This window comes from Cynocephalus volans, chromosome 7 (assembly GCF_027409185.1).
Source record: "Cynocephalus volans isolate mCynVol1 chromosome 7, mCynVol1.pri, whole genome shotgun sequence".
In the NCBI taxonomy this organism is placed as follows: Eukaryota; Metazoa; Chordata; class Mammalia; order Dermoptera; family Cynocephalidae; genus Cynocephalus; species Cynocephalus volans.
In genome coordinates, this window is record NC_084466.1 from 87,420,284 (window position 1) to 87,441,725 (window position 21,442).

The 21,442-nt window shown below is 35.5% G+C and overlaps 1 protein-coding gene across 5 annotated transcripts in view; it reads left to right on the forward strand.

Annotated features, from left to right (window-relative positions):
• Positions 1–20,749, forward strand: part of ZDHHC20 (zinc finger DHHC-type palmitoyltransferase 20) — a 59,899-nt gene extending 39,150 nt beyond the window's left edge. For 2 of the 5 annotated variants that reach the window (XM_063102286.1, XM_063102287.1), the window contains 5 exons: positions 2,909–3,041; positions 7,485–7,611; positions 13,488–13,577; positions 15,173–15,288; positions 17,784–20,749. In XM_063102286.1, the coding sequence (XP_062958356.1) occupies positions 2,909–3,041; positions 7,485–7,611; positions 13,488–13,577; positions 15,173–15,288; positions 17,784–17,791 (474 nt within the window). In that variant the 3' untranslated portion in view covers positions 17,792–20,749. Of the gene's footprint in view, positions 1–2,908; positions 3,042–7,484; positions 7,612–13,487; positions 13,578–14,773; positions 14,819–15,172; positions 15,289–17,783 lie in introns of those variants that run through there. The other 3 variants (XM_063102288.1, XM_063102289.1, XM_063102291.1) reach the window with 3 other exon arrangements.
• The last annotated feature ends 693 nt before the right edge of the window (positions 20,750–21,442 follow it).

The window sequence follows — 21,442 nt, forward strand, 5'->3', positions numbered from 1 at the left end:
ACCAGGGTTGGTGAGGGCCAGAGCTGTTATTGTGGTTTCTGTGGGAAAGGCAGGGTAAGCAGATTTATAGGATTGGCTAGTTTGAATAATTTGAGGAGCTGTGTCTAGCGGTCTTGTACCTGGCCCTGGAGAGTGAAGGGATTTTGCCTCCTGGAGTAAAAGAGCCAATAGAGGGAGTGGTTGGAGTGTGGGCTCTGGCTTGGTTAGTTTGCGTATGAAAGGTGTGTCGGGGTGAGCTGTCTCTAAGAATTGTCTAGCCCTGGGAGGGGCAGTCTCTCCCCAGTGTGCAAACCCCCAGATGCCAGATCTTCAAGAATACAGAAAGTAAAAAAATACTGTTAATACAAAATGGGCTATTATAATTCCACTTTTCAGAGTTGGAAACAGATTCGAGAATTTACTTAACTACTCAAGACCACATCCTTAGTAGTATAGGAAGCCAGAATTTAAACTTAGATCTCTCTATTCCAGCATACAGATACTTCCCACTATTAACTTGCTACTCATAGTTGGGAAGAACGTAATGAAAGACCTAAGACATCAAGCACAATTATATTTCCTGGAAATATCTATCTAATACATTTTAGGAGGATTTTCATTAAGACATTGTTAGATTTTTAAAGTTTGGATATTTAAAACCAAAGGCACTTACAATGCCTTTGTACATATTAGAAGAGAGCACCCCAACCTCTGTTTGGTCTCAGCCTCTTGAATTTTGGCCCGTATTGTGCCCCTTAGCTGGGTACCTTTATTCATTTTACAACCTACTAACCATACTAAGAGACCCTATTTTTAAAAAGAGGGTTTAGTGCTAGGTGAAAGAAATTTAAATTACATAATTTTACATTTCTCTATCAGAAAATTCAGCAGTGTTTGTATGTAATGATTTATTAATTAATATTTTTTGGCTTTCATAGATTCATCACAAGTAAGAAAAAACTAGTAAACTTAAATCTACCATTTTCTTCATTCATTAAAATAGTTATCTCATACCTACTCTGTGCCAGGCAGTGTTCTAGAAATTTAGGATATATCAGTGAACAAATGGGCAGAGGGGCAGAGAGTCCTGTCTTTGTAGAGCTTACTTTCGAGAAGGGGGGAGCCAAATCATAAGTAATAGAAGTAGATCAGGGGAAGGAACTTGGTGAGTGTGTGGGGTGGGTGTGATGGGGCAGGTTGCAGTATCAAAGAGAATGATCAAGGGAGACCTTATTAAGAAGGCAGGATTTGAGCAAAGACTTGGAGGGAATTGGTGGATGTCTGAGGAAGAGCATTTCCAGCTGAGGGAGCATGGTAGGAGTCCCTGCTGTGCCTGAATACCAGCAAGGAGGCTGGGCAGAAGGAGCAAGAGCGAGTCTAAGGGCAAGCCCGGCAGGTGGGGGGGGCCTAGTGACATAGGGCCCTGGAGAATGTTGGAAGGACTGTAACATAGGTGTGCCTTGATCTGATTTGTCAAAGGATCACTGTGATTACTGAGCTGAGAATCAATAGGAGAGGTGCGGTGTCAACACACAGCTGTCACGTGGTAGAGCCTGTGGTATGTTCCTGCTGGAACAAGGTAGTAGCAGTGAAGGTGGTGAGAAGTCATTGGAGGTCATTTTTGCAGTCTAATAATCAGATGTTTAAAAATATATATTTGCCAGCAACATTTTATTTTTTCCTAGGCAAATGACTTTTAAAAACTAACTGGAAACGTGTGTATTCAACGGGTACCTTAAATGTGCTTGATGAGTTAAATGTTCTTGTCCGTTCTCTCTGTTGGGTTTTTTGAGAAAATATTGTAGATAACCACTAGAGAGCAACATCTTAGTGTTCTTTCAAAAAACATGCAGAATTTAAAAAAAAAAAAACATGCAGAATTTATAGAACTAGTGTTCAGGATAATTTTGTGTACAAATTGGTTTCTTAATACATTATCTCTGTTTGCACAAGCTTTGCCGCGGGAAATCTACAGAGAGTTGTCCAAAGGTAAAATACATCATTGGCATGACATTCTCATGATCTCTTCTGTGACATTTATAGTGAATATGTATAATAAAATTTTTCTTTGCAATATGGGGAGATAGAAGAATCACTTGATGTGTTTAAAAGGTATTGTGGTTACTCTGGGAGAGAAGAGAAAAAGATAAATGTCAGAATTATCTAATGCTAATAACCTTCCTTTTAGTCTGTAAACTCTTTTTAAATCAAGCAGGACAGTCTTGTGTTCTGGTGGAGCAGGTGAATTTGCCTATGTGGTTTTCAAAGAGCTAACATTCAAAGGCTTCCTTCTTCTCTTATTAGTAGATACTAATTTCTTCTAGATTAAGACTTTGCTTTTGTTTAAATGCATATAGCCATAAGAAGGTGTGATAGGATAGATAGGCTCTGCAGAAATTAAAGAAGGAAAAAATGGTAAGAATCAAAGCAGCTGAAGGCAATGGGCACCTTTGCAGTGGTGTTCAGAAAATGAAGATTAGAGAAGTACAAAAATAAAACATATCACAATTAGTTTTTGGTTAGCAGCATATAAAATTAACATAAGAAAATATTTTAGCATAGATTGGGGGGGTCTTTATATATCCTGGATGTTGGGGAAGACTTTCTTTTTGCATAAAGTGCAAAAGAAAATTGTTAGGTAGACAAGTCATCTTTTCGTTTTATTACTGAAAGTATTGATAAAATTTCTAAATGTTTAAAAGCAGTTTTTAAAATGACTTTTTCTGACTTCTTATGTAAGCAGGCTGCTTTGATAATATCAATTCTTTGCTTTTGCAGTTGTTGCTTTGGGATATACTATCTATTTATTATACGTCTGGAAAATTTTTGTTGTATGCAATAATCTTTATGCAGAGCTAAATTACAAGGTATGTTTTAGGTTTCAGAGGTTGACTGTATCAAAATTAACTCTTTTTATTTCTTTCCTCAGAATGAACTAACAGATACACGTGCAAAATTCCACGTGCTTTTTCTTTTCTTTGTGTCTGCAATGTTCTTCATCAGCATCCTCTCACTTTTCAGCTACCACTGCTGGCTAGTTGGGAAAAATAGAACAACAATAGGTAAGTAGGTTAAAATAAGATATAATTATTTAGGAAAATGACCGCAAATGAATATGAAATCTAGAGAAGGACAATAGTTAAACAACAGAGAAGTGTAAAATAATTCTGTATTAAAATTAACTGTCACTGGATAGAAACAATGGGTACATAATAAATGTAAAGGTTCATTATTTTGAAGAGGGTTGAGGAAGTAAGATTGACTTTTATATATTTTTTCAGTAATATGTTACATATAAAAGGGAATGGTTATATTTTATAAATTTTAATAAAAGCTGTTTCCTGCATTTTATAGTGTCTTTTCAAAAACCAATCTGTGATAGACAGTAGATGTATATGCTCTAAGGAGGTTTATTCTCAGCAAAAAAAAAATAATTTTTACTCCTTAATTACAGTTCATCTTTTAGCTAAAACAGACAACCAGTATATTTCATATATTTTCTTTACTTTTTCCCCCTGCAGTTACACATGACTGGCCTATGTTCCATTGATTGAGGCTAAGGAATAGTGTTTTTTACATGCTTCATTATTTCCACCTTTGTTTCAGTTTTCAGTGAAATTTTTGTGTTGTGTCATGATTATCAGCATTTCTTTCTTTCTTTCTTTCTTTTTTTTTTTTTTTTTTGGTGTCTGTCCAGTAATGGGATCCAAACCCTTGACCTTGGTGTTATCAGCTCCACCCTCTAACCAAGTGAGCTAATTGGCCAACCCTTTTTGCTCATTTTTAAAAAATGAAAATATAGGGGAAGAATTCAGTAAGGTATTCAAGTAATTGGACAAGCATTTCCTAAATCAAGATGGCAGCATTGCTCACACTGAGCCATTGGCATATAAGCAGCACCACTGTGTGAAAATTGATACATTTATACAAGGCTACTTGAAAAAGTTCGTGGTAAAATAGAATAGAAAGATAATAGAACTTTCCATGAACTTTCTGAAGTACCATCATATATCTGCCAGTGTACCAAGATACACAGTAGGGATTTGTTGTTGTAATGTTTCGTAAGAAAGTTAAAGACCACCTGCCATGTATCTGCCAAGAGATTGGAAGGAAACAGTTTTTAATGTAAAGAGATGGAGACATGTAGATACTTCCATACTGGGGTCATTTTAAGCTCATGTGTTACTGAGTCCTGTAAGTTATGGTGGGCTTCCAGTCTAAGCACTTCTCTGCCCTTCCTTCCCCAGCTCACCCTCCACTGTTGGCTCTCCTCCAGTTCCATCAAGCCTTCATCTCTCTTCCATGTAAATAAAATTCCTTGTATCTATTAACTACTTTTCTGTCCTCTACTCACAACATCCTCCTGTCTCCTAAACCTTAATCAGAGATGACAAAAAGACAGCGTACATGCAAAGCAGGCTGTAAGACTTCCCACAACAGCTAAAAACTGAGAGATTTCACGTAGAAAACCAGATTTCTTCTTTTCATAATTGATAAATCTTGTAATGGTGGGCCCATTTTCCATCTAGCAGTAATCAGTTGGAGCTAAAAAGTAGCGGGCTGCTTTAGGTGGGGCACGAACACTTTAATTTGCTACTGTTCTCACCAAGCCTGCTTCTTTCCTGCCCATCCCCTGTAGGTACTTGAGAGAGAGGCGCTTCCAGGGAACCCACTGTTCTCTTTGAACATTCTTTTTCAAACTTTTTTGCAGGTGATCATAATAAAAAATGCATCATTTTATATCATGACCTGGTACATGCACACATATTTATGAAAATGTATAAACAAAACAAGCAAAAATTTCACAAAATATCACTAATCTGTACTGTGTGTAGTATGCTCTAATGTTTTAGTTTCTTAAAAGGAAGCTCTGGTTGCAAGTCACTAAATTGATCATATGGTCTATTAATGAGTTTTAACCCACATTTTGGAAAAACACTGCCTTAGCATACCATTTTCTTTACAGCCTCATCTCCCACACCCTGGTCTTTGCCTAGTTCTACACTGCTACATCCAGATTTCTGTTATTCTGTCCTTTGAGGACATTTTACTCTGCACTATCACTTCTAACCTTCTTAACTGTCACCTACCCACCTTGAGATCATTTCTCCATATTTAATAAGTTCCTATGTTCAAATGGGTGCCATTATCCCAAACAGGCACGCTGGTCCCATTGATTCTGATGAACACTCATTCCCATAACCACACATGGAGGCTTTTTAATCACTTGGCACTGAAGTGCCTCTGAAAATGAAATTTTAATCTTGAATGTGTCTTTTTCTGACCATGATCTTTTATCCTTTTTGCTCTCCCTTTTCTGTACTCTAATGTACTTCCTTTTTTAAATCCCAAGTCCTTTATTCTCCAACACTTTTCTCCCTTCTGATTTTTCTTGCCCTTCTGGTTTCATTTCTCACCCATGTCCATTCTAGATCCTGTGATTCATGACCTAATTAACAACTCTTGATGACATCTTTACGTCTTGTGCCCCTAGGCTTTCTCCCACAGTTCCTTTGCTAATCCAGGGCCTGGCTTATGCAGCCATCCACTTTATCCACACGTAACGCGGGGCTGCTGAAAGCTGGTGAAGGACACTTTACTCCTGTAGAGATTGTTACCACTACAGATTTTAGGTCTCAGGCCTCACTGAGGCCCTCATCTCGGGCAGTACAGATTGAGTACTCCTTATCAAAAATGCGAGGGACCAGAAGTGTTTTGGATTTCAGATTTTTTTCGGATTTTGGAATATTTGCCTTATACTTACCAGTTACACATCCCAAATCCAGAAATCCTTCAATGAGCATTTTCCTTGAGCATCATGATAGCGCTCAAAAATTTTGGATTTTCGACAATTTCAGATTTTGGATTTTCAGATTTGGGATGCTCAACCTGTAATACCACATGTTTCTGGTCAGATTCTTCACCTATTACCTACAACAATTATTCCACATTTTCATCATTCTCCATACTCTCCTTACCCATTTTGTGATCAAAAATTTATTATTTTCATAGAAAAATTGAAGTCATAAGTAAACTCTCATCTTCCCACCTTTATAGCCACATACAAACATTCCTCCCTACACAACCTATCACTGTCACCTTCCCTCTAACTTCTGAGGAAAGGTGTCTTTTCTGGTATTCATGGTTCATCTTCAGAGCTGCTCTAGATGTCTTCCCATTTCCTCTAGGATCCCCTCCTTCAGTTTTTACTTTACTCCTCTATGTCATCTCTCTCTCCCAGTGCCCTGGCTGCTGCTTATCCTTAGCTTATAAAACATGCTGAAGTGCGTTCTACCTTTTTTTAAAATTCAATTTTATTTATATTTATTTTTGTGGGGTACAGTGTGTTGTTTGAATATATACGTATCTTTCACATTGATCACTTAGGGCAGATAGCATAGTTTTGTCCCCATTAGTTCACTCACCCCTTATCTCCCTCCCCACCCCCACCCCACTTCCCAGCTTCTGGTAACCATTATTTTCTATTCTCTCTTTTTTTTTTTTTTTTAAACACACAAAGATTAATATCCTTATTGCAAAAAAAACCTCTTAAAAATGAATTAGAAAAATCTAAGCTGAAATTTGGTAAAGGCCATGAGGAGATAAGTCATACACCCAAAGAAATACATGTGGTTAGTAAGTATCGTCTAGGATCTGGGGGAGAGGTTGGGGGTTGGGGAGCCGGCCCGCCCAGCCCCATGTCTCAGGATCCCAGACGTCAGGCAGACTCCGTTGCTGGCCTGGATGGGCAGTGGCGGGGGCAGGGTTAGGGCCCACGGTCCCCATCTCCCAGGACCCCCTGGGCGTCAGGCTGGCTTTGGTCAGTGCATTCTATTTTTAAATAGCAAAACTTTTCTTGTGAAACCTGTATCTTTCTCACTCTACATCTCTTTGAAGTAATGATCTAGAATCACCCTCTGCTTCCTCACCTGTTATTCGCTGTTCAAGATCATGCTCAAGTGGTACCACCTCCATCTTTCACCTTCCCTACCAGCACCCCCCAAGGCACACGTATGTCCCTATCCAGACGAAGCTAGGTTACTTCGCTTCAGTGCTCCCAGCACACCATTACTGTTTATCACATTATACTTTTGGTAGACCATAAGTTCTTTAGTAGGAATTTTATCTAATTTATCATTGAATCTCAAATACCTGGTAGTCTGCCATCAGGAACATAGTAGGAAGTTCATAAACAATGATCACAGTTGCAAGAATTGGAATACCTTTTATAAAAAATCAAGTAAGATATATTGAACACACTTCAGTAGACTTTCAGTAATATTAGATAATTATTTTGACGTTATTTTATAAAGCTGATGGAATATTAAAAGTGCTGTTTTTTCCCAAGTAAGTTTCAGAAATTTTACCTTTTAATTGCTACAAATATTTATTTTAAATTATATTCATACATTTTTAATGTCAAAGATTAGCAGGAAAATTGGTAGTTATGATCCTTCCTATAATTTTAAAATAGATTAATTCGTTTTTATATATGTATTTGACAGAATCATTCCGTGCACCCACGTTTTCATACGGACCTGATGGAAATGGTTTCTCTCTTGGATACAGTAAAAATTGGAGACAAGTCTTTGGCGATGAAAAGAAATATTGGCTACTTCCAGTATTTTCAAGGTAATTTGTAAAATGCAGGTCTCAGAAATTATGAAATCTGTGGTAGTCTCTGTCTTTCTGGTTAAATGTCTTAAGATTCAGAGAATACAATACATAATGACATTTTTATGGGCCTTTAAAATGAAAACTCAGAATATCTTGATTATATAGAAAAAATATTTTTTTTTATAGATAGGATAAAGGAGAATTTGAGCATACATTTGAATGGAAAGTAGGAAAAAATAAAGATGATTCATAAAAAATAATCATTTTTTCCCTTCAAAATGAAAATAAGTTGCCCGAAGTAGGGAATAATAGGCATTTATACTTATTAACCATAGTTTCAAAGATACCGTTACCAGAAGTGAATTGTGTATTCTGTTGTCTTAAATCAAAGAAGACCACACACAGTGCAATTTTACCTCAAATGTAAATGAGAATATATGCTCAAGATGATTCATATTTTCCATTTCTTTCTAATTCCCAGCCATTTTAGGCCTACACCAGAGTCATTAGAGAGAAGGAAAAAATATTTTAAATCAAGTGACATATTTGTAAGAGCTGTGGGTTTTTTTTCTTAATTTGAATTGCCTATTTTTGTCTGAAAATGACTTGTCTTTATTTTTTTATTTTTATTTTTTGAAACAAAATTTTAATAGTCCTATAACCAATAAAATAATTGAATTCATAATTTATCATTCTCCAAAAAAGAAATCTCCAGACCCAGATGGTTTCACTGGAGAATTGTACCAAACATTTCAACAAGAATAAACATCAATAAGACACTGTCTCTTCCCAAAAAGAGAAGAGAAGGAACCATTTATGAAATTATTTTATGAAACCGATATTACCCTGATACACAAACCTGATAAAGACATTACAAAAAAGAAAATACAGATTAATATCTCACATGATTGTAGATACAAAAATCCTCAACAAAATATAAGCAGATCCGACAATGTATAAAAAGAATCGTATAACATGATCAAGTGGGACTCACTCCAGGTATGCAAAGCTAACTCAAAAATAAGTCAATGTAAATTCACCATGTCAATAGGCTAGTGGAGAAAAATTGATACATAAAAACCACTTGACAAAATCCAACGTGATTTATGATAATAACTCTCAGCATGTTAGAAATAGAGGATAACTAAATCAACCTCATAAAAATCATGTTTTAAAAAAAACTATACCTAATATCATACTTAATGGTAAAAGACTATGTGCTTTCTCACTAATATCAGAAACAAGGCAAGAATATCCACTCTTATTTAATATAATAATAGAAGTTCTAGCCACTGCAATAAGGCAAGGAACATAAATAAAAGCTATACAAATTGGAAAGAAACAAAACTATTCCTATTTGCTGATAATATGCTTGTTGACATAGATTCCTAGCCCCCAAAATCTTCTAGAACTAATAAGTATGTTTAGCAAAGTTGTAGGATGTAAGATCACCATATGAAAATCAATTGCATGTCTATATACTAACAATAAATATATAGAAACCAATTTTTTTGTGTGTGTGAGTAGTATATCTTTTTTTAAAAATTTTTTATTTTTTTTAAATTTATTTTTTTATTTTGTCGATATACATTGTGGCTGATTATTGTTGCCCCTCACCAAAACCTCCCTCCCTCCTCCTTCCCCCCTCCCCCCACCAATGTCCCCTCTGTTTGCTTGTCATATCAACTCCAAGTAATCGTGGTTGTTATATCCTCTTCCCCCCCGTTTTTTTTTTTTGTGTGTGTGTGTGTGTGTGTGTGTGTGTGTGTGTGTGAATTTATATATTAATTTTTAGCTCCCACCAATAAGTGGAAACGTGATATTTCTCTTTCTGTGTCTGACTCGTTTCACTTAATATAATTCTCTCAAGGTCCATCCATGTTGTTGCAAATGGCAGTATTTCATTCGTTTTTATAGCTGAGTAGTATTCCATTGTGTAGATGTACCACATTTTCCGTATCCACTCATCCGATGATGGACATTTGGGCTGGTTCCAACTCTTGGCTATTGTAAAGAGTGCTGCGATGAACATTGGGGAACAGGTATACCTTCGACTTGATGATTTCCATTCCTTGGGGTATATTCCCAGCAGTGGGATAGCTGGGTCGTATGGTAGATCTATCTGCAATTGTTTGTGGAACCTCCATACCATTTTCCATAGAGGCTGCACCATTTTGCAGTCCCACCAACAATGTATGAGAGTTCCTTTTTCTCCACAACCTCGCCAGCATTTATCGTTCAGAGTCTTTTGGATTTTAGCCATCCTAACTGGGTTAGATGGTATCTCAGTGTGGTTTTGATTTGCATTTCCCGGATGCTGAGTGATGTTGAGCATTTTTTCATATGTCTGTTGGCCATTTGTATATTTTCCTTAGAGAAATGCCTACTTAGCTCTTTGCCCATTTTTTAATTGGGTTGCTTGTTTTTTTCATGTAAAGTTGTTTGAGTTCCTTATATATTCTGGATATTAATCCTTTGTCAGATGTGTATTTTGCAAATATTTTCTCCCACTCTATTGGTTGTCTTTTAACTCTGTTAATTGTTTCTTTTGCTGTGCAGAAGCTTTTTAGTTTGATATAATCCCATTTGTTTATTTTTCCTTTGGTTGCCCATGCTTTTGGGGTCGTATTCATGAAGTCTGTGTCCAGTCCTATTTCCTGAAGTGTTTCTCCTATGTTTTCTTTAAGAAGTTTTATTGTTTCAGGGTGTATATTTAAATCCTTAATCCATTTTGAGTTGATTTTAGTATATGGTGAGAGGTATGGATCTAGTTTCATTCTCCTGCATATGGATATCCAGTTATCCCAGCACCATTTGCTGAAGAAGCAGTCCCTTCCCCAGTGAATAGGCTTGGTGCCTTTGTCAAAGATCAGATGGCAGTAAGTGTGTGGGTTGATTTCTGGATTCTCTATTCTATTCCATTGATCACTGTGTTTGTTTTTATGCCAGTACCATACTGTTTTGGTTATTATATCTTTGTAGTATAGCTTAAAGTCAGGTAGTGATATGCCTCCAGCTTTATTTTTTTTGCTCAGCATTGTTTTGGCTATGCGTGGTCTTTTATTATTCCATATAAATGTCTGGATAGTTCTTTCCATTTCTGAGAAAAATGTCTTTGGAATGTTGATGGGGAGACTTGTCTTTATTTTTGAAGGGCACTTCTGCTGAATATAGAATTCTAGATGTTGCTTCACTGTCTTCTGGCTTGCATTTTTTCTGAGAAGTTTGTAGTCACTCTTGTTTTTGTTACTGTATATATAATGTGTCTTTTTTCTCTGGCTACTTTTAAGACTTTGTTTATTACTACTTTTACAATTGGTCTAGTTTTCTTCATGTTTCTTGTGCTTGGGATTGGTCAGGTTTGTTGCATCTGTGGATTTATAGTTTTCATCAAATTTGGAAAAAATTCTTAACTTATTTTTTCTGTCATCTGCCTTCCCCCATTACCACGAGACTACAATTACACATATATTGGTCCACTCAAATTTCTCCCACAGCTCAGTGATGCACTGTTCATTTTTTGTTCAGTCTTCTTTCTTTCATTTGTATAGATCCTCTTGCTATATCTTCAAGTTCACCAATATTTTTTGTGTACTTTATCCATTGTCTCATGTATTCAAGGTTTTTCCATTCCCACAAGTTGGAACACAGACCATTTGTTTTCAGGCTGTTTTCTCTAAACAGAATTCAAAGTTGACAGGTTTTTTGGTTCTTTCCCCTTTAAAGGTGTTGTTCTATCATCTTCTTTCTGCTTTGCATTGTTTCTGATGAAAAGTCAGCCTCAATCCTATGTTTATTCCATTGTTTGTAAGTTAGTATATCTTTTCTCTCCTCTGGCTGCTTTTAAGATTTTATCTTTAACACTGGTTTTAAGCAGTTCAAGATGATAATGTCCCTTGGTATTTGTCCTGCCTGGGGTTTGCTAGGTTTCTTGGAACTGTGCATATAGTTTTTGTCAAATTTGATTAATTTTTATCAATTATGTCTTCAATTGATTTTTCTGCCTATTCCCTTCTCCATCCCTTACCCCCACCAACTTTTCTGGTACTCTTAAATATGCATCTGTTAAATTGCTTGATAGTGACCAATAAGTTATTGGTATTCTGTCCACCATCCTCTCCTTCATCATCTTTCTCTCTGCTTAATTTTGGTTAGCTTTTACAGTTATGTCTGCAAGTTCACTGATCTCTTCTGAAATGTCTAATCTGCTGGTAAGTTCATCCAGTGAAATTTTCATTTCTGATGTTCTGTTTTTCAGCTCTGGAATTTCAATTTGGTTCTTTTTTATATCATACATTTTTCTTCTCATTATATCCATTTTTTTCTTTTAATTCATGGACATATTTATAATCACTGTTTTGGGTTTCTTTGTTTGCTAGCATTCTGATTATTTTATATTGGCTGTTTTTTTTCCTAGCTATGAATCACATTTTCTCCTACTTTTCATGTCTAGTGATTTCTGAATGGATAGTGGACATTTTTTTTTTTGACTGGTAAGGGGATCGCAACCCTCAGCACGGTGTTGTCTGCACCACGCTCAGCCAGTGAGTTCACTGGCCATCCCCATATAGGATCCGAACCCACGGCCTCAGCACTGCCAGCGCCGCACTCTCCCGAGTGAGCCACGGGGCTGGCCCAATAGTGGACATTTTGAATGCTACTTTGCTGAGTATTTAGATTTTATTGTCTCAAAATAGTTTTTTTTTTTTTTTAAATAGATTTTATTGTCTCCCTTTAAAGAATGTTGAATTTTGTTTTGGCAGGAAGTTAAGGTATTTGTATTTCAGCTTGGTCTTTTTGAGGCTTGTTTTAAGTTTTACTAGGTTTGATCTAGAGTAGCCTTTTCTCTAAGGCTCATCTAGCCCTACAATAAAGATGTGGTCTTTACCAAATCCACGTGTTCAGTGAGCTCTCTCCATTCTGACTAGTCAAATTTGAATGCCTCCCAGTGCTGTGGGGATCCTGTGCATTGTTCAGCTTAAGCTTCCCAGTTGTCCTTCTCCCTTTCATCAAAAACTCAAGTACAGCACTATGCAGATTTCTGTGGCCACTTCTCTGCATATCTTTCTCCTTCTCAACTCGGTCTCATAGATTCAAGCCACCTCCGTTTCTCAAAACTCCCATCTCTATCACCACAATTTAGTGATACTGCCTGGCTCTGCTTGGTTTCTCTTCCTGGTGCTAAGATACTGGCAAAAAGCCAAGACACATGTTGTTCATTTTTCTGAGACCATAGTTCTGTGCTGCCTGTTTTGAAAAAGTTAAGTTATGCTGCTCAGTCTCTGATGGTTTATGATGGCATGTCAAGTTTACCAGTTATTCCATCTTGGCCAGAAGTGAAAGTCTCTGATGTATGCAACTCCATGTGTTTAGAATGTGAAAGGAAGGAAGGACTGTATTTTTTTTACACTGTAAGCTTCTGGAAGGCAGAGATTTTCTTCTCTTTTGTTCATTGCTATATCTCTGGTGCTTAAAATAGTACTCAGAGCATCATAAGCATTCAGTAGATATTTGTCTAATGAATGCTGTTGAACATTTAAATATGTAGACTGCATCTTGAAGATCGATTTGAGCCTGTATGATGTCTTAAATGATTGTGATAGGAAGGTCAGTTATCCATATATTTGAATACCTATGTTTGAGGTGCTGTAACTAGTCTCATAATCTTAATAGGCATCAGAGACATTGTTTCTAAATATATGTAAACTATAAAAGAAAAGGGCCATGGAGGTAATAACCCCGTAAGTTAGAAATCTTAGGAATTATTCTCTGAGATGACAAGTTATGATAATTTCTCCATACAATGCCTCTGAAAAATGGGTGTTAAATTTGACCCACTTTGATTTAACTTAATACACTTAAATTGTTATCTGGTAATTTTCATTATGTAGCTTGGGTGATGGCTGCAGTTTCCCAACTCGCCTTGTGGGAATGGATCCAGAGCAAGCTTCTATCACAAACCAGAATGAATATGCCAGAAGGTATGCTTCTTGTTGTTATGTTTTTCAGTATTCATTGTAAAGCAAACTATATACATGTTATACATACACATCTCATGGGTAACTACAGTAGTAATTGTGTGAGCCAGCAAAGATAGGGAAAGAGAAATTCTATTAAAATTTTTTTTAACTGAGGGTGAATGTGCGTATGTGCCTAATATACTTGGGATAACCATATTTTTTTATCACCCAAATCAGAACACTTTTGAGAGTAGGATAGAGAATGCTTGCATATTAATAGTTAAACCAGGGCAATGATATAAAACTGGAAATGTCTGGGCAAACTAGGAAGCAACTAAATATGGTGCATCATTCTGGAAACTAAGCTATTCTTTCAAGATTTGATTATATTGGTTTATTTATTTATTTATTTATTATTTTTTTTTTTTTAAAGATGACCAGTAAGGGGATCTTAACCCTTGACTTGGTGTTGTCAGCACCACTCTCACCCAGTGAGCAACCGGCCATCCCTATATGGGATCCGAACCCGTGGCCTTGGTGTTATCAGCACCACACTCTCCCGAGTGAGCCACGGGCTGGCCTGATTATATTGGTTTATATCTGTTATATTTATTCAAAGAAATTAGTCATGTGCTAGTCACCATTTTATTTTGATAAACATTTTCATCTAGGGCATCAAAATAAAATGAAGATTCAAAAATACAATTTTTCTCATCAATTTATTTTAGAGGAAATTTTCCCATAATATTTGCATGGCAAGCAAACTAATTCATAAATTCAGTGAAACAGCTCATTTTAAATGAAATTTTAAGAAGCTAGAGACACTCTGTCAAAGTAAAGCAGTTCAAATGTATTTATTACAGGATTATAAGTTCCAAGCTAACATATTTATGTTGGAAGAACATAGGCCTTAGAACCTACGACTTAGGGCTTAGACCTTTGAGCTCTAACATTTGTTTTGGTTCTGAATAAGTCACTTAAACTCTCTGAGCCTCAGTTTCCCCCTCTGTAAAATGAGGATAGTGGTACCTACCTCCAAGGGTTATTGTGAGGGTCAAGATAATGTGTATAAAGTGCCTAGCACAGTGTCAGGCCCATAATAGGGACCCAACAAATACTAGCTACCTCTCCCTCTTTCCTTCATTCCCTCCCTCCCTGGATCTCTTGGCTAGAAAAATAAGTCTAAGCTAAATCACTGAATCATTTTTTCCCCTTAGATCTAAACTGCAGAGGTAGAAAGCAGAAAACTTGGGAAATGACAGGTAATTTTTTTGTACTGGCCACAGACATAGATCCTAACCTGTCCTTGATCCTCACCTTATGCCTCTTGATTAATGTATGTTAAAGACGTTTTAGACTGGCCTCTGAAGTTTTTTTTCTTTTGTCTGTTTTTGTTGGCAGTGTTGGAGTACAAATTCTTGGGTATAGAGAGCCATTTAATGGGGGGTTGTGGGCATATTTTTCTTTTGAAGATAGAGGTTTTTCAGAGTCCTGAGATCTTATGAGTTGCCCTCACATATTTAGGAGCAGGAAGACTAATTTGCTGCTTATTAATTTATTGAGTATCCTTAATTGAGCATTAAACTATTTACTAAATTATTTGCTCCTCTTTTCAGTATTGGCTCAAATCAACCTTTTCCTATCAAACCACTTAGTGAATCAAAAAACCGCTTGTTGGACAGTGAATCTCAGTGGCTAGAGAATGGAGCAGAAGAAGGCATTGTCAGATCAGGTACTAGTTCTCCTCTGAAAACACTGCTTCATCTGGTTCCCATGAAAATCATCATATTCAATAAGTGTTGAAAAAATCAAAATAATGTAACATTTAAAAAAACGGAAACGTGAGCTTTTAAATAAAATACCTTATATGTGGGGTGTTTGTGTTTATTGGTAGCTTTTATGGGGAAGGGTGGTTGAGTGAGCAGGGAATGGTAAATGGTAGTGGCTGGGTGTTATGTTTTGTTCTGTTCAGCTGGTGGGGCTTTTTTGTTTTGTTTTGTTTTGTTGCCTAGCCACATATTTCTTCACCCAGATATGGAAAATTCTTTTGGCATTGGTTATTCTGACTAATGTTTTCAGCAGCGTTATCCCTTAGGGTCAAAACTTTTGCTTAGTTGAAAATCATTTTTGAGAAGCATTGTACTCTTTGCTATCTTAGTTAAAAAAGAGTATACTGAATATATTTTTAGCCTTTCCTTCATGACTATCATTTCATGAGTGGTGGATGCAAAATACAATAGTCTAAAATTGCTGGTCAGGGATTCAGATCCCCCTACTGGCCAGCCACCAAAAAACAAAGAATACGTGATAAAATTGAAGTGGAATTTTTAATCAGACCCGAGAGTATCATCTGGCCACTTAATGTCTGGCATTATAGCCTAAAATGCATCCGAGGTAGCTCTTGATGATAATAGTGATGACATTGTCGTTATGTTCTCGCACTGTAGAAAAAATGGTTTGGAACATTTAGATCAATTTGTAGTACTTCTAGGAAATATCCTAAAAACTTGCTGTTAGATTTATTTATTTACTTATTTACTGGTCTTTTTGACTTTTAGCGGCATTTAAAAAATTGTTTTAAATTAGCATTTTAAGGATCTTCATTAGTGTTCATTAGACCCCTTTTATAAGATCAAGGGGAAAGATTCATTTTGTGGACTTCTTAATTATTGCTGCTTAACATCTTTAAAGCCAATGGACATTTTCACAAGGATAAGCAAGCATAAAACCAGACTTTTGACTCTTAATGCCCTTTACTTACTTCCGGGCTCTACAAGAAGAAAAATGGTCAGTGCCATAAGCCTATTTTGTGCTTACATAATAGTTGGTTTTAATGTAATAAATTTTACCATTTAGCCAGGAACTTAACTCTTCTTTTTTTTGTCATGTCAATTTGTATGTCATGTATAATTATGTGCTTACAGGGACAAATAACCATATTACAGTGGCAATAGAAAATTGAGTACCACTTGTTCATAACTAACCATTTGAATAAGAACAAGGTAAGAGAGTATAACAGTAATGTCCTTGAACAAATGCAATTTATTTGCATATTTTACAATCTCAAGATAATTTGCAATTCTATTTTTTTTTTTACTCTTTTCAATTATGTCAGCAAAATTAGACAGTACAAGAGAGACTAGAAGATAGCATCTGCCAAAATCTCATTATTCTTACCACTTCTAGCACAATCTTAGTATATATTTGTTGGTAGATTAATGAAGAAACTAATAAAAATAGTATTGGTATGTGGACAACTAACCCTTTCAGTAAACAGTATCTTATTTATTAGTTTAAGAAGAAAAGGTGACTTTTTGCCCACTGTTGAAGAAATTTGGCCCAGAGAAGAATGACTAAAATTAAAGGCTGAAAAAAAGACTTGAGGTTTATTGATGTTATTTAGTTTGTAAAAGATACAGCAACAGAGCATTGCTATGTAACAAATTACCACAAATATGCAGCTTAGGACAACATACATTTACTGTCTTCATTTTTGTGTGGCAAGAGTCCATTTTCCCAAAGGGATCTTATCTGGAGCCCAAACTAGGGTAGCATCTGCTTTCTTGCTAGCAGGCTTATCGTCAGCAGTCAGGTTCTTACACAGGACCTAGAGTCTGTGTCCAGTTACAGCCAGAGCCTGCCTGAGATGAGACCTTGGACAGCATCAGATCACAGGCACTGGGGGTTAGGCAGAGTGGGCTGCAGTCTGAAGAGGAGCTGTAGGGCCCATACAAGGTGAACATGGCTCAGGTCCAAGCCACCAAGAGCTGTGGCTGTAGAATAGCATTAGGTCCCTAGATGGGTCCTTAGTCCTGGTTTCTACATTTCTTCTTAATGTGGGTGGAATAATGGCTGATGCTGTGGTTGTTGAGAATCCTTAGCAGTGAAGTTCCTCTAACAGTTGCTTTGAGAATGTCCCCAAATCAGAACAGATGTGGGTGGATAAGGCATCTCCTCAAATGATGTCCAAATTAGCAGTCAGGGAGTACTAGAAGAATCCCCCTCTTTAAAAATACTCTCTTGATTGCTTCAGAGAAAGAAATCAGTGATAACCCCTTATTTACTGCTTTATTATCATAGTAGTAGATTAAAGAATTCATTTCCTATCTTACTATATATAAGGTATGAAATAGCTTCATACCTTAGCCCACAGAACCATTTAATAAATATTTTCAGAAATAAAAAATGAAGTTTTAACCAATAATTCAATTGTTTCTGTTTTTATAGGTATATAAAAACACATTATGGACTGATATTTTCAATTTTATTTGCAAGAAAATGACAATGGAATTAAATTGAGTATAAATGAAGATATATTTTTTAAAAAAGGAAGCTTTGTGCAGCGTGCTGGATCCACAGAAGCACTACTCTGGAGCAGAACAATGCCTTAATCTTAAGTGTCTGTCTGTGCAACATTGCTTTACAGCTACGGAAGTGACTTAATTTTACTTTGGAATTAACAGTTGTTGTGAGATTTCATAATATGAGCTATCATCACATGTTAACATGGCATATGTACTTTTTTTTTTTTTTTTTAAAGTTGACCAGTAAGGGGATCCCAACCCTTGACTTGGTGTTGTCAGCACTACGCTGTCCCAAATGAGCCACGGGCCGGCCCCATATGTACTTTTTTGATGCCTGAGTTACATTATTAGAGGTGTTTCTTAGTATTCATGTAAATTTTCACTACAAAACCACAAGCTAAAAACTTGTCTTGAGTGAAGTACATCTAGGGCAAATGGTGGCTGAATTTGAATAATAGCCAATTTACTGTTGCTTGAACTGTATAAGGAAAAGAAAACAACTGCTTTTTTTAGTTGGGTGTTTGCTAATTTATAATTACTGTTTTATACTTTTCAACCTTTTTATTAAAGATTTTTTTATTGTTGGCTATAAAATAAAACTCAGAAGGATTCAGATATCAAAATTTAATCACATAGAACATGGAACACATTTGTATAATTCACTGAAGGCTTAGTTATTAGCATTAATACAATCATGTAGTGTAGTATATGCCCACTGCTTAAAGGAAACTTGGCAGTATAAGAAATATTTGGGGTTCTGTCTGCTTTTTAACTATTTCTTTGTTGAACTTTCAGGGGTATATTTATAAGCAGGGAAACACAAAGGTACATGTGCTGTAGAAATATTGGACACAGTAGGAAGAGGTGGAAGTGGCTGGAAGAAGAGCAGAGAGAAAGATAGGCAGGATATTTTAAGCTGTTAAAAACTGTTTTCAGTCCTAAAGGTATGTAGAATAAAACATGCTGTTGAGTTGACTTTCAAATTCCAATTTAGGTAATGACTAAAAATTTCTTTGAATAACAGCTTAAACAGTGACTTAGAATGCAATTCAAACTACGCAAGAAACTGTTTAGAATAATAGGGATCTTAAGAAGAAATTCTAACGTGAGTAGTCATTTAAAATTGCCAGTCTCTGAGAAGTGGATTACACTCTACAATGTAAAATCTTGAACCTGGCTTCCTATCAGCAGCCCTTTTCTGACTAGACACATTTCTTCTTTTTCCATTTAAAATCTAAACAAATTGACAGGAATTCTAAAGAAAAGTACAGTATTCTATGAAAGATGAACAGTGTAGAAATATTACTTATTTATACTGTTCAATCAACCACACACACACACACACAAAGTGATTGCTTCCAGTAAGTTAGGAGAAATAAATCTTACCAGCATCTGTAAGCATCAAAGGTTATAGTTTCTTTGTCTCTAAAATGAGATTGCAGGGGAAGGGAGTGTTGTGAATTGCACTGGATGACTTCTGACAGTCTGCCATGCCTAATTTTTCAAAATAACCTTACTTTTCATTCATCCAATAAATATTTTTAGAGTATCTTCTGTATGGCCAAACAATGTATTAGAGATAGCTCTATAATTTCCTAATGTAGCATAAATTTTATAGTTGCTATTGCAGTTTTACAATTTGTAGGATTTGTCTAATTTCCATCAGTTATACTGATATTAGATTTCAAAAAGAAGTAACTTTTCCACTTTGAGCCAAAGGAGTGAGTTAGCTTTGAAAACAGTTTGCAGTACTATGGCACAGATTCTTCTACCTTTGTTTCAACTCTTTAGTTTTAATAATCTTGATTCTAGAAAACTAGAATGAGTTAAGAGGTATCAATTACCAACCAAAAATGTAACTTCAGTTTGGTGGTTTGCATATTATAAGGAAATAGCAAATGTTTAAACATGCTTGACTAATTTTCAAAATGTTCTCCTGGTATATTTTGTGAGTGTTTCTACATTTAGATCAAAAGATTTGCATAAACTTGGCTAACAACTGTGGAAACATTTTTCCTCTTTAATCTATTCAGGTAGTTTTATGGCATTGTAATATTTCTCAATTTTAACTTCTGTTGTTGAACATCATCTTTAATAGCACAGTAAACACCTTTTAATGTACAGCCAACATTTTGCCATTTTCTGGATAATGTTTAGCTGAATTTATTCATACATATTAATGACCGTTCAGTAATGGCCTACTAGTGATGGGAATTGGGGAAAGGCTGCCTCTTTGGTATTTCAACTGGTATTGATTATTGCTGTCAACTATTTGGGGAGAAAATGTCAAAATGAAACTGTCAAAATTTATAAGTATTTTCTTTGGTCCTTCAAACACTTGAACATTTGTCATGATACTTAAACAAAATAAAGCTGAATATCAGGGCTCGCCATTGCTATTAAAAACAAATGAGACAGGAGAGTTAGTTTACCTGGGTACAAATTTTCTTGAATATTCAGTATCTGAGGCATCTGACTAATATCAGTATGCCAAACCAAAGAGCTGCAGTACATTGTTACTAAAAATGAACACGTTTACACGTTTAGTTTCATCTTTACATAAGGATGATTTTTCAGAAACTTTTTACATACTTAGTGGTTATGATCCAATGTATCATAAGTGAATCTAACTGTAAGGTTGGTTTAAATCATATATGCAATGTTTACTTGAATTTTATTTTTATTAGAAAGCAGATTTTGACTATGTTTACAGGATTGTTTAAATCAAAGATTATCAGACTTGTGAGATCTCCAGTTAGCTTTAAAGCAGGTGTATACTAAGGGCTTCGGGTTAGGATCTAGATATTTTGGGCACTGAATAGACAGTAAATTACAAATATGTTTTGCTTACATTTTGTTCTAGGACTAGCACTGCTATCAATAAAAAGTATTTTTAACTAATCTGTTATTAAGAAATTAATCCTATTTTTACATTTCAGCCAAAATAAAGATCATGTCTAATAATCTGTTAAGTACAATAGTATGTAAATCTAAAATCCATGTGTTTTCATATGATCTAAACTGTATTTTCCAATTTAAATGAAATATTCAATATAGGTTCAGAAAGGTCCATATTTTTCTAATGACTTCACTCTATTATTTTGTTGGGTTGCATAAAGAAGCAAGGAATTGTATTTGTATTAAGAAATTAAACTATTAATCAAGTTTATTATATTTGTACATGACTGCAGATGAGTCTATGCCCACTTAAAAGAAAAGATGGACATTATTTTAAAGTGACTTTAATATGCTTTTATATAAATGAATTTGAAATATTTCGGTTGTCTTTACTTACCAAGTACCATAAGCCTTGTATTTATTCTCATTTGTATAATTCTGGACCATGACTTAATGCTGACTCTTTGCTTTGTCTTTTGGATGGCCTAACCTACATTAACAGTATGCAGAACACTTTAAAACTTTTTTTTCAAAAATCATAATGAATTACTTTATTAATAAACAAATAAAGATGAAGTCTTGTATTTGAAGTTTTTTTGTTGTTATAAAGTGGTACTTACCAAATGAAAGAATAACTATTTTGATCAACTTGAAAATCTGGTAAGATAGTATTTAGGTAGAAGA